General features: G+C 43.6%; 1 protein-coding gene across 1 annotated transcript in view; it reads left to right on the top strand.

Annotated features, from left to right (window-relative positions):
- LOC149364852 (uncharacterized) overlaps positions 1 to 12,305 on the top strand; it is a 54,472-nt gene extending 42,167 nt beyond the window's left edge. Inside the window, exons 20-24 of the mRNA XM_089574778.1 lie at positions 4,449 to 4,554; positions 6,092 to 6,296; positions 7,311 to 7,357; positions 7,629 to 7,741; positions 8,807 to 12,305. Of these exons, the coding sequence (XP_089430904.1) occupies positions 4,449 to 4,554; positions 6,092 to 6,296; positions 7,311 to 7,357; positions 7,629 to 7,741; positions 8,807 to 9,029 (694 nt within the window). The 3' untranslated portion in view covers positions 9,030 to 12,305. The remainder of the gene's footprint in view (positions 1 to 4,448; positions 4,555 to 6,091; positions 6,297 to 7,310; positions 7,358 to 7,628; positions 7,742 to 8,806) is intronic.
- Positions 12,306 to 12,796: the final 491 nt, after the last annotated feature.

The raw sequence follows: 12,796 nt of genomic DNA, 5'->3' as shown, positions 1-12,796 counted from the left end.
AGGCGTTACGGACAACTCCGAGGACCGCAGACTTTTTTCAGGCGAATTGGCTCAGGGGAAACCACCTTGGTGGAGCTCGGAGTTGTCAGTTGTTCTCTGCCTTGTGCCGTTACATGCACATTCTCTAGCCTAAGCCTCATAGTTTGATCAGATGGCAACGCCACTCTCACTATAGTCGTGCCACATGTGTTAGGAAGTGCCTTTCAGCGGACACTATGGAGATTACCTCAACCAGTTCATACTCCTCCATTTTCCAGAAACAGTGGGCAGTGTTTTGTATTTATCCTGTACCAGTATTTGCCTCACTGAAATTTATATTTTGGAGCATTCACACGAATTCACTGACATTACATTTTTTTTTTAATGATGAGATGTTAGCTATTAGTACGATACAACTTAAAAAGCAGCGGTTAGTAACAGTGGGCTGCGGTCCACAGCGTCCTTAATTACTGTCCTAGCCAGTCACAACACTAAATAAAATCAGATTTTTAATATTTGACTTTGGTAAACAAGCCAAGCGTCAAAGTTCAAAGAGCTTATAAGTTTTTTTCTTGCGGTTAGCTTCTCATTCAGATAGCAAGAAAAGTTTAAACAATGCCTACTTTTTTTATCTTGGAGGAATTCTGTACGGTGGTCCTGAACGTGGGCGGAGCTTCACTGCAGACCTATGTTTAATCTGAATATAGTAACTGTAGCATTGTATTTCAGTTGCTTCAGCACACTCTGTACTACATGTGATTTTCAGTAGCTGACTGATTTTTTAGGGCTCCGGTAATTCGGACCAGTGCCATATTTCAGACTTTGTTGCGGAACCGTTACACCTCATAGGAATGTGTATATGTTTACGACTGATATTTCAGACCCTGTAGAGCCGCAACATTCGAGTTTTCAGACTGAATGAGTCGCAAGTGGGCACCGCTACCGCGTTTGGGCCCTCTTCACTGCCATGCACTGTGCCATTCTGGATTCTATGTCTGAATGGATTGGCTAGGGTGGCTCATTGTTGGCACTCGAGGCAATGGCGCGCACTTATCATTTTCAAGTTTCGTGTAGCGGCAGCAGCGCGAGGAACACAGCTTACGATGATGAGCACGTGATCACGCCTATAACACGACAGCGGGAATGTCCATTGCGGCTTGGACACTCTTGCTTTCGATACAGTGGGTAGCAAGGTAGGGGGACTCTGTGCATTTGCAGAAATCTCACACTGAAAATGTTTGCGCAGACCGACAGCAAGAGGCATGCACGTGGTGTGATAGCACAGAATTGCTTGGGGGTTCTTCACACGGTTTGGGGCATGACATGTGGGCCAAGCAAACGGTAGCATGCGGTGTGCCGTGGACACCTGCGGTCCGGACATGACGTAAGCATGATTCCGGCTCAAATGCGAGCTAGTATTATTGCCTGCGGGCGGAATATGGCAGAGGTTTAAATGAGCGATTTTTTTTCTGACCGATTCCATCTCAGTAACAAATTTTTGAGGCTCTTTGATTTTTCGAACTGTCCGATTATTCCGACTATTTTTCGGGTCCTGTGGAGGCTGAGAAATCAGTTTGCATATAAACATTTGTGCCACATTTCTGATCAGGCGCCGTTTTTTGACAGTATATATATATATATTTTTTAAGACAGTTTTTCTTGCACACCAACTCCTGCGGCTAAGCTGCATCACCGTTCACTTCCAAACTGTGTTCTTGGAGCCCATTCCAGTTTCTACATCACGAATTTGAATCGAGTGATGGGAGAATATTTAAATATAATTTTGTCGGTAGTAAAAACTTTTTTTGCTAATAGGCAAATGTACATAGGGAAAAAAGCTATAGAATTGATATTTACTGAGAACAAGAATTGGATGGGGTCGTTGTGTCCCTTTAATGCTGGTTACTGGTCGATGTTGGTGACGCTTCTTTAGTTTATTTGTTGTTTTGAATCACTTGTTCACTTATTTATCTGCCCATACACAAAGTCTTAAGCTGTGCCTCTACTAATGACTTCCCTGTTGCTGCAGTGGCACTATAGTATTGAGTTTTTCTGGGTGTCAGTTACTGGCTTGCATGCATTCTTGATCTCCATCTGGGTGGTTTTCCCTGGTCCAATTCGCCTTAGTAGTGCTGCACTCGTTAGGTGCACCCCAAGGGAGCTTTGGTTTTGCTTTGCTACGACTTCTTTCTGTGGCCAGAAAGTGGCATTTAAAAAAAAAATATTTGCAGCTTTTTTTGTGTGTTTCTGTCTAGCCTCAGTGCTGAAAGTAGGAAAAAAGTATTTTATTTATTTATTTATATCAAGCCAAAGCCACAAAGCATTACAGAGGGAAGACTGCTCACCAAATGTTAAGGGTTTACTTTAAATGTCTGCACTTAAGCTGTTAGAAAGTTGACTTAGGACAAAGAGTCCTAATTCTTCCTCTTGGGCTGTTGCCAGGAAGCTTTGTCACGCTACTTGAAAGCCTGTTTTGGGGATTTTGGCACACGCTCATTTTATGCGAGGTCGTGCAGGTGATGTTAACGCCCCATAACTGTGCGTGCTTCCAACGTGCAGGAACTTCCAGTGCGCGTAACTATACTTTCTTTGTGTTGGTAATATTCTCGTCAGTGCATTTTCGTGGGAGAGGAGGAATATAGTACAGACAGGAGGGGCGTGTGATGTGTCGCCAAGCAAGGAAGGTATTTTAATATGCCTTGTTTTTGTATATGTGTGCAAGTGATTGTGTGTGCAAAGCTGTAAGGTTGAAAATGGCAGAACCGATGGAATTGATGCTGTCAGCCGGCGCATAATTATGAAAACAACTGATATCACTGTTTTTACACATATCCTTGACAGTTAGACTGAAAAAGCAAGTACTCCTGTCTCTAACACAGTATATTACAGAATGCATCTGGTGTAGATTTATTGTGAACTAGTTTGAGTAAGTGACCCTCAGTTATATTTTATGTGGCATGGTTGAATTTGCAGGAATGCGTTACTCTGCAATTCAGGCTATTGAATCGTAATTGAATTGTTTGGGAAGCCTGTGAAGCAGATTCTCCTTTCCTGCTTGTGATCATAAATAAGTGCGGCACTATGCGGTGTTGCAGTTACAAATGTTAAGTTATATTCTGCCATTCAATAAAAGGCAGCGCTTTTGAACTGTTTGCATATCTCTCTTCTTTCTGGTGCTGCTCACACAAGGTCAGCATGTTTGAGCACTTTTGTTTAGGTAGCCTATAGAAAGAAAGGTATGACGTAAGTGCAGTTTTCCTGCCCTTATTAGTGCTTATACAATGGCCATAGATGCTCAGTTTTCCACATTGGTATAGCTTCTTGAAAATACGGATGTTGTGTGGGCATCATGGACATTGTGTTGCACTCAAAAAGCTTCAGACTGGTGTGTGTCACTTGTCCTTGGCATCATACAAGTGTCTGTGATCTACCAATCAGCTCTGTCTGTAAATATATCACCTTACCAGAGCTTACAGCTGTGCTGTTGTATCATAATTTTGCTGTGATTTATCAGAGCTGAGCAGAATTCTCATGAACACAAACCTCTCTTCATTGACCTTTTATGTGAGCAAGAATGAGCTGTAGATAATTGTAATGCTAGTGCAGTAATGCACATGTATCAGGTCAGGAGAAGCACAACTGTGAAAGAAAAGTATGCAAGCACAAAGAGGAGGTCTCATACTTAGAAAGTTGCATGGCACACCCTTGGTTGTTATCACTGCAAACAAATACTATAAACTTCGATTGAAGGGCAATCAAATAGCCACTGCTTACTTAATTAAGTTCAGGGTACGGTGGAAACCCGTCTGACGAGAGAAATTCTGCATGTCAAGAAACAAACACTCACCAAGGTGAAATGAAGAAAAATGTAAAACCTTGGCGGGTGTTTGTTTCTTGACATGCACTGCTTACTTAAGCTTCAAGTTATGAGGCCATTGTAGAAAGTGATTGTCTATATGAGGAATGGTGGCAAAATGCATGTACGACTTGGTTTTTTTTATAGTAGAGAGTCTACAAATGGCCATTCATTAACGTCCTGCCACTTTGGGATTGCTGGCATGCTGGCAGGCACGAGGACGCAATTGGTGCACCCATGTCATTATCATTACGCCTATCCAGTCGTATGTCATCACGCTGCACCATTCTGTCTCCTTCCTAGACGGTGCACTCACTAATGTGCTCCTGGCTTTCCCCATGCCCTGGCCCATGGTGGCATCTCTTTTGAGTGGCAGGACAAAAGTCGTCGTGGTGGTCAAAGAGCCAGGAAGTGCAGGGAAGGGCTGAAAGAAAGACGCAAGAAATCACGGACGAGAGTGTATGGTGACAACCCTTCAGCAAGGGGGGTGGCTTCCGGTGACATACACTGCTGCTTGTGTGGCTGCAGCCGCTGCTGCTTTCGGTGTGCCTGTCTGTGTGCGCCTGTTGGCTGTGGTGTGAGCGCATGCATTCGCACGCCCCCCCCAACCCAGGGAGCAGCAGCTTTCCCAGGCCAAGGAGGAGATGCGGACCTTGCTGGAGCAGGCCAAGGGCCGGGCAGACGAAGACCAGCGGAAGTTCAGCCAGATGGCTCGAGAGGTGCGCCACTGTGCTTGCTTGTCCTCCTTTTAAGTGAACTAATTTCTGGCAGTAGTTAATTCAGCAGTGCTTGTGTCGGAGATGTTCTGGCGTGACAAGTGCATTGTAGTGTGTAGGTTGGTGTGATAAGCTCCACAAAAGCTGCTTTTGAAAGAAGGTGTGAAGCAGAGATGTCCAGTCATATCATCATGAAACTCCGCTTCCAAGTTGGGCTGTTTTTTTTTTAAACTATATCTTTTATGTGGCTTTTTAATGTAGTGCTAAGTTTCATATGTGCAGTAGTAGTATACTATGTTAGACTTTATTGAGGCACAGTACTTAGGTGCTTAAGACATCCTTGGTCTGCTGCACATGCCAGCACTGTTCTTCCTCATCATAAGCATCAAGCCAGTCCAGCCATGCCCCAATTGTTGGGGAGGGGGTGGGAAAGAAACCCGACATCAAAGCAACCAAGCAAGAGAACAGGCAGTGGGAGAGGTTGACATAAGGGGCAGGGCAATTGAGACATGAAGGACTGCGACTGAACTTGCACAAATAAAGCTGTGCAGCAGGGTCTAGAGTGCTGCGTTGTTAATGTCGAAGGGCATGAGCCTCCCACACGGAAACACAAGGATGAGGGTCGGGGTAGGGTCTATGATCAAGATGGAGTATCGTAATACTCTTTGATACTGGCTCGAAGGGACAGTCTCAGTCCGCCCTCCAAGGTCCTAGGCATAGGGGGTCAATGGTGCTCGGATAAGGGTTTCATGAACAGTGAACTCAGCCAGCCAGCATGTACGGGTAGCAGTCCGTAGCTTTTGAAAAGCACTGAACAGTTCATTTGATTGTCGCATATTGGGTAACATTGAGTAGACAACTGTCTTTCTGGCTGCTCGTCATGCTTCTTGAACCATGAGTCCTGGAGACAGTTGCAGAACTGGTGTTTTATTGAGGAGCTCTGCTTCAAAATGCATGGCATCAAGTTTGAACTGTAAAGTGATGGAATTATTGCAGTTTTGGCAAGAAAGTGATAATTATTAGGTTTGCACATGATTGGCTATTGGCAGGTTTGAAGGGGTGTTGGACTGGTGGTTGTGAGGGAGTTTATTGTATGCTGAATGAGCTATGAAATTAGGATAGTCTTCAAAAGGCTTCTTTTTTCTGGGCCAGTAGTGGAATATGTGTACGAGATTACAGCTTTCATAAATGTCTTCATAAACGTGAGATTCAATGAGGTCAGTAGCCTCTGATGTGAACAGACTTCCATAAGGATGTGAAGACAACTTTTGGAACCAGCTTGGTATCTCGTTTGCAGTAATGCTAGCCTGAGCATATTACAGCAGCTTCTGTGGTGACTGATTAACACTTGTTGACACTTGCAAGTACCACTGTTTTCCTCTAATAACATGGCAATGTTGATAGACACGAGCACAGGTACAAGCGTGTGATTCATGTGCTTATAGGCTCATATTCGTTTCTGTACTCCCTAGCCCTCTCAGTTGGACTACCTCATTGCCCCTGTGGCTTTCACATCGAAGTGCGTCTTCTTTGTGCACAGGTCTCCCAGTTGGAGTCTGAGCTGGAGCGGAATCGGTCGGTTCGAGACCTCCTCCAGAAGGTTCAGGAAGAAAAGCACCAGCTGGAGGCCAAGGTGGCCGAACTCAGGTCTGCTGCCAGCACTGCTGCTTTGGGTGTCAACGGCAAGACCTCTTCTTCTGCCTCGGCTTCTGTCGTCAGTAGTATACCTTCGTTGGGAAGTGGAGGTGAGCACACATCAGGTGGCTGTGGCTGTTGCCATTCAGCATTGCTCACGTAGGACTTCTCACTCATATTGTAGTGGGAAATCTAGACCTGACTTTTTACCATCAGTGTTCAAGTGTGAAGGAACTTGGCTCATCTTTTTCTGCAGTTGTGTCTGGTATTAAATGGGCCTGTCTTATTGATGTACTTGCAAGATGAAACAGGATTTTCATACCCTAATGGTTAGACAAATGCTGGACTGCAAGACCAGTGATTGTCACGAGCAACCAAGTAAACCTTTCAGGTTTACTGGTCAGAATTTGCAGTGCTGAACATAACTGAAGTGCGTCTGGATATAGAGAAGTGGGTCATAGCATGAATACTGAAGGCATCTTTCATGATCTTAACAGGAAATATCTGCTAGATTAACTGTCCGACTTAATCAGCTTCTCACATCATTTGTGGAAGCTGTCTCAAAAAGGCCACTTTTCAATGCAGTTATCTATACGGAAGCTTGGCTAAATTTATTTTCAATACCCAAAAAGTTCACTATACAATGTGATAATGACATTTTTGGCAGGCTTCCTGTTTGCAAAGAGTGATTTTTAAAATTGCATTAACGTGAGAAGTTGGGCTAGTTGGTACGTATCCATGGTTAGAGAGTGCAAAAAAAGATGATGGCAGAGAAGATGACAACACGACACTCGTGATTTTTTAAAAAACTTTTTATGTTTCTTTTTTATCTGTACAATGACTTGCTTTCAGGAGAACAAGCATACTTACCGACGGTTGGCAAACTGTTGGTGTGGGCTGGCTTGAAGTTACATCCTATGTCCTCTCAACTAAATACTATGCTATGTGTGTGTTACTTGGACAGAAACAAACAGTTGGCCATCATTTCTTCTAAGTGTGGCATCAGTGATTGCCTGCAGTGTAAACATTTCTGCCTACTTCAGTGTGCACATTCTCTTTCCTCTCTGCTGATTTTCCTTGCGACGCCTTTATATATGTTTGTGATGATTCATATTTCTTTTCAGGTGGTGATGTAGCCTTAAAAGAAGAGAGAGACAGTCTCCAGATGCAGGTCAGATTTTTCTAAATTGTCTACATGTCATGCTAGTCTATTTTATGCTCATATTCTTTCTTGCCATTCTGTAATTTTTTCTCTTTGGCCAGTACTGCAATGTTAGCGGTGCGCACATGCACAAACAAGAAAATTCTTATTTGCAGCCATTTGGAAGTGCTGAACATCAGAGAGTGAACATTGAGCGCCTGATCTGACACATTTGCAGTTGTGGCCACGGCTTAACCACAGCCAGTGTGGATGCATACTCTCTGTGCTTGTTTTATTTTAGGTCGACTTCCTCAACTCCATTATTGTGGACATGCAGCGAAAGAATGACGATCTCAAGAGGCGCAATGAGATCCTTGAAGCTGGACCCACTCTTGATGACATTGACATCAGCCTGTAAGTTGGTCTTGGCTGTTGGCCAACCCTTGGCAAGGGCTCTCGGGAAATGGTGCATGTGTTGATTCAGGTATAGTTGCTTCAAAGAACATAGAGGCATAAAGTCAGCGAATGCATGTACAGTGTTGTTTTGGAAACATGAGAACATGTACTCCCAGGTGTCTCAAAAGTGAAAAATTATACTGCCATCAATTAATAGAGGAAATCACCAGTAGAAACATCGGAGGCTTTCTTTAAACACGGAAGAGGAGGAGAGATGCGAGCGAGTCCTCTGCATTGTTGCATTGGAGGTTTGTATTTGCAAAGTCTTAGTGGAAGGATTTCTACCAGCCATTTGACGTGCTGGTGGGAAATTTTTGCTGGAGGAAATACGTATCTCAATTTCACCTGGGATAACAACTCGTGTCTGCCTTCTGATCCATGTTCTTCTATCCTTTGTTCATCTTCCTTTTCATCACGTCCTGGGCTTTTGCGTGTCCAATCTTGAGCTTTTTCGAGTTTTAGCCCCATATGTGAGAACCGGCAGGATATATTGATCATGTACCTGCTTGTGGTGAGCTGCTCAATCGTAACTCTGGAGTGCCTGCCAAATGCACCCCACCTTATTCATACCGTTCGATTAATTTATTCTCATGGCCCAGCACTTCAGTGAATACTGAGCCCAGATAGATGCACCCCCTCATTACTTGTAATTGATGTAGCTTAAATAAGTGGAACAATGGATGAAATGAACATGCTGGCATGTCTGTTAGTGTTGCTGATGGTGTGTGGGGCTGTGATGGTATATAGCAAGTGGGGTAGCATGGAGAACAGCAGATGATATTATCAATGATCACAAGATGAAGATGGCAGCCAACTAGGTTTAAGGGTTCAAGGAGTTTGCTTGAACTAACAGTGAAAATAAGAAATATTAAAGGTGGTTCTTAATGGTACACAGTCACACAGCAGCACTGTAGATGCAAATATGGTGTTGTTTCCTTCTGGCTTTCAAGCGGCATAGTTTCTAGTGTGTACCCAAAGAGGGTCGTAACTCGTAAGAAAAAGGGCTTGTTGCATGCTTTCCAGCAATGGCATCAAGGCCCCTGTGCCACCGAGGCTTTTCTGCGACATCTGCGACCGCTTTGACCTGCACGACACAGCCGATTGTCCGGTCCAATGCAGCATGGAAGAAGAGATGGCAACGCACAGCCACCACGGCTCCCCCAGACGCTCGAGCCGACCTTACTGCGACGTCTGCGAAATGTTCGGCCACACGAGTGCTGAGTGTGACCCCAGCGAGACCTTTTGATCAGCGCTGGCTGCAGAGTTGAACATGTTGTGACTCTGGACTACTTGCACCGATTTCCTCGATTGTCATCCGAAATGGTGCATCATCTTTTTTTTTTTTTTCTTTTGGTGCATGCTCTTCTAGAGTTAAGGCCACAAAGGTTCAGCGTTTGGCGTCCAGGATGCACACTTTGTGGGGCAAGTTGGGTGAAATTGTGTTCTCTTTGCTAGCGTTCTAGAATTGGACACTTGGAAAGGATCTGTACACAGTTCACTCCCTTGCTGGAGAGAAGGCGTGCGGATAGTGGTGCTTTTTTTTTCTTCTTCTAAATGGGTGCATCTTTATTATACATTGTGGCTCACTAGAAACGTTTTAGATGTTTGTAAATCACACTGCTTCGGGAAACTTTAGGATCTGTTGCAGTTCATAGTTTCATTTGCTGACCTACCTCCGGCTCACGGTCCAGGCTGAACCCGACAACAGCTGGCACATGCTGCACAATCTTGCGTTTAGTGGAATGCAGGAGGGCTTGCTGATACTCCACAGTCGCACAAGCAATCAGGCATTCACGCACAACGAATCATGAACGAATAGTTTCTTCCTCATTTTGATCACTTTGAGATCGAACCTTTTTATTTTTAGTGATTTGTTTGCGCAACGAAGTGGAGTGGCCACCTAGTGAAAATTTCCTGTGTAGTTTTGTGTAAAGCACCACCATAGACGCTATCATTACTTTTCAGGCTACATGCTAGCCGCATTGTAGATACTGTGAACACACATTAGCTCGTTGTTTGAAGAACTTTGGGGTGAGCGTTAAGCATAGCTTGGGTGAGCTTTAAGCATAATGTGTAGTGATCTTTTAAGTTAATAGAGACAGTGTACGTGATACTAATAAATATGTCGACACAGCTTGATGCTGTGTACAGTTAAAGCATTCAGAAAGTCTGTTTATAGATGACTGAAGCAGTTGGAGACAGTCGCTGGTGTTCTTGTTATACATATTAGGCAAGCGTCAAAGTCAGGCACTGAAATTTTGTTGGTATTGTAGGGCATCCTGTGTAGTTTGCTGTCTGAGTAGTGGTGGAGCTGCCGGATGTCTTGAATGGAGCGACAGTGTTGTCAATCTGCACTCTTCAGTAAAAATGTTGAGAGCCTTGTAATATGTGCAGCTAATTGGGCATCACTGAGGAAAGCACTGAGGAATTAAGAGTGCTATCATTTTTACTGCAATGTGGCGCCATGTAAAACATGTGGGGTGTCAAAATTCCCATTCTCAGAGTTGCCCTGCTGTGGATTGCTTCACAAGGCTTACGACATAATGCTTGCCTGTATTAGTAATGTTTATGTAGATTTTGTTGCATGTGGAGCGCTGTGACTAAAAAATGCAAGAACTGAAAATCGATTACTGCAAGCCGTCAGTGAATCTCATGAATCTCAAGGCCAACCATTTGCAAAAGCCAGGCTTATTGCCTGTCATTGCCTGTATTTGAAAGGGCTTCATCTGAATGTGAGGTTTCAGTTGGGTGCTGTTTCAGTTGGGTGCTGTTTCAGTTCAAGGTTTCAGTTCAAGCTTTGTGCAGACACCTTATGTGAACAGTAAGAAACGATAATTATAACGTAGATTTTGTGCACTGTCTCAATACTACCTGTTATGGCAGTGTAGGTTTAAAAGCTAATTGAGTTCGCATATATGTCATTAAGCTATAATTTGTACCACTGTTCGAAGAGATGGCTCTTGCTAGATTGGTGTTTCCAGCCATTTAGTGGTGTCTCAGCCAAATCCATAGAGTGGTCCAGCAATATGTTTTCTCTTCTTTATTAAAGAAGTTTAAGATTGCCTACTAGAGAACTCATAACTTCCTTGAAATCCTACCACAAGAGACTTTTAAATCTGCGGAAGTTGTCTTTTTCCTGTGTAATCATGTGAATGTGCTTTGCAAAGTGATCTGTTTTGCAGCACCAGGCCATGCATGTTATGAACGTTAGGAGAGAGCCATTCTACTGATCAGTGATAGGCAATTAAGCTGACTTTGCACTTGTCTTACCACAACCGTCCTTGCACTAGTCACTGCAGTGGCATCAGCACTGTTATAAAGACAAGTTCCTGTTTGTGCATGAGCATAATATGTCATGCAGAGTCGCCGAGGAGAAAGAGTTTGAAAAATTTGTTTTGTGAACAGCAGCAAGATAAAGTGTGCAGCTTAGCCTTTTTATATATTGTATAGCATCCATTGTTTACTGTACTGATAGCCATAAGCACTTGCAGGCAAGTGGCCAAGGGTCCACGGCCTTCTTGAAGGGAGTGCAGATTTGCTAAAGGTGGCACATAAGGTAGGAAAAGAAGAAGAAAGGTGGTGGAGAAAGGTGTCATTGTTTTCACTGTGAAGTCTTGCACACACCTATGTTGGTAGCATAATTTCCCGCTGGCTTATTTGAGCTAGAGCAAAGTGCAGTGATTACTCAAGCTTCTTCAACTGAGCTTTAGAATAAATCTTGGCATTATGCCTAGCTGTCTAAAATTTGAATTGAGGAGATGCAGTGACAATCGAGCATTGTCTGTTTTGTTGACAACGCAGTTAGTATATCTGCTCTTCCAGCTTGTGGCATCTATGCTTGAACAATTTCTATAAATTAACATCCAAGGCCTTTTTGGCTGAATAAATGCTTTCACTGACGACAAACGTTCATCTTGGCAGTTTCAGAAGCATGTGTGAACGAAACGCAATATACGCACAGTGGAGCTCCTTAGAAGTAAAGGTACTGAGCTTGGAATGCGTCTTTCTTTTGGTTCCTCTGTTACAGTCCCATCTTGGGCAGTTGGTACTCGTGGCATACTTGCCCGCATTTTTTAATAAGACTGTTAGATGCCTGTCCAATGTAACTGTGTATAAGCTTTGAACTTGCTGATGTGCTTGGCTTGTTGCAATACTGTCTGACTGCCTTACAGTGCCTTGTGATTGGGCTGCTAGTGTATGGTAAGAAGTGAGCTGTCGTGCTGTTTGGAAACGCATGTCTGTTCTTGTTGAGCTATTAAGTGCGAGACTGGTTTGTTTACAGAGGCTCCTATCCATTCACTGTCCAGGCAATATGTTTTAATGGGCATGCTGTTGCTGGTGGTGACAGCTAATTTCGTCTTTCTGTCACTGTCATTCTTGCCAGTGTTGGCACGTAGAAAGTGCTGTATACTCCTTTACACTGCAAAATAGTGGTTATGATGATGTGTTCAGTTGGAAAGTGATAGTGTTAATGGGAACGAATGCTAAAGTTTTGAATTAAAAAATTATTTTAAAACAAAAAGGTTTTCTTTTCTTCCTTGGCTTCTTGAGAGCACAGTCCTGAAGCAGTATTAAATCTGTTGAACAGATGCGTCATTCTGTCTAGCATGTCCAGTTCCTGAGTAGCACTGCAAAAAACATTTGGGCTTTGTGCACCTTGTAGTGTTTAATCCTGCCACACTTTTGCCACTTATGTGTAATGGCTTCTTCAGCTGCTTGGGGTTTTTTTTCTTCATACATCTGACACTGTTTTGAGACAGAGTGATAGAATGTTGCTTAAGCCCTGCGAGAAAATGCCACTCATTGTAGCAGTTGTAGTCAAGAGTTTGGCGAAACGTCGTCTGGTCAGGTAGAGGCATAATAAAAACATAGGGTCACTGACCAAGTCAAAATTTTAATGAACTTTGACTTGGTCAGTGACCCTATGTTTTTATTATTGTAGCAGTTACATAAATCGGGTGTGAGCAGTCCCTGTCTACAAAATAATGGACCTCATCCAACACAGCTGCCCAG

The sequence above is a fragment of the Amblyomma mixtum genome, chromosome 2 (assembly GCF_055824585.1).
Source record: "Amblyomma mixtum isolate Tamu chromosome 2, ASM5582458v1, whole genome shotgun sequence".
NCBI lineage: Eukaryota > Metazoa > Arthropoda > Arachnida > Ixodida > Ixodidae > Amblyomma > Amblyomma mixtum.
This window is presented reverse-complemented; position numbering and strand designations above follow the sequence as displayed.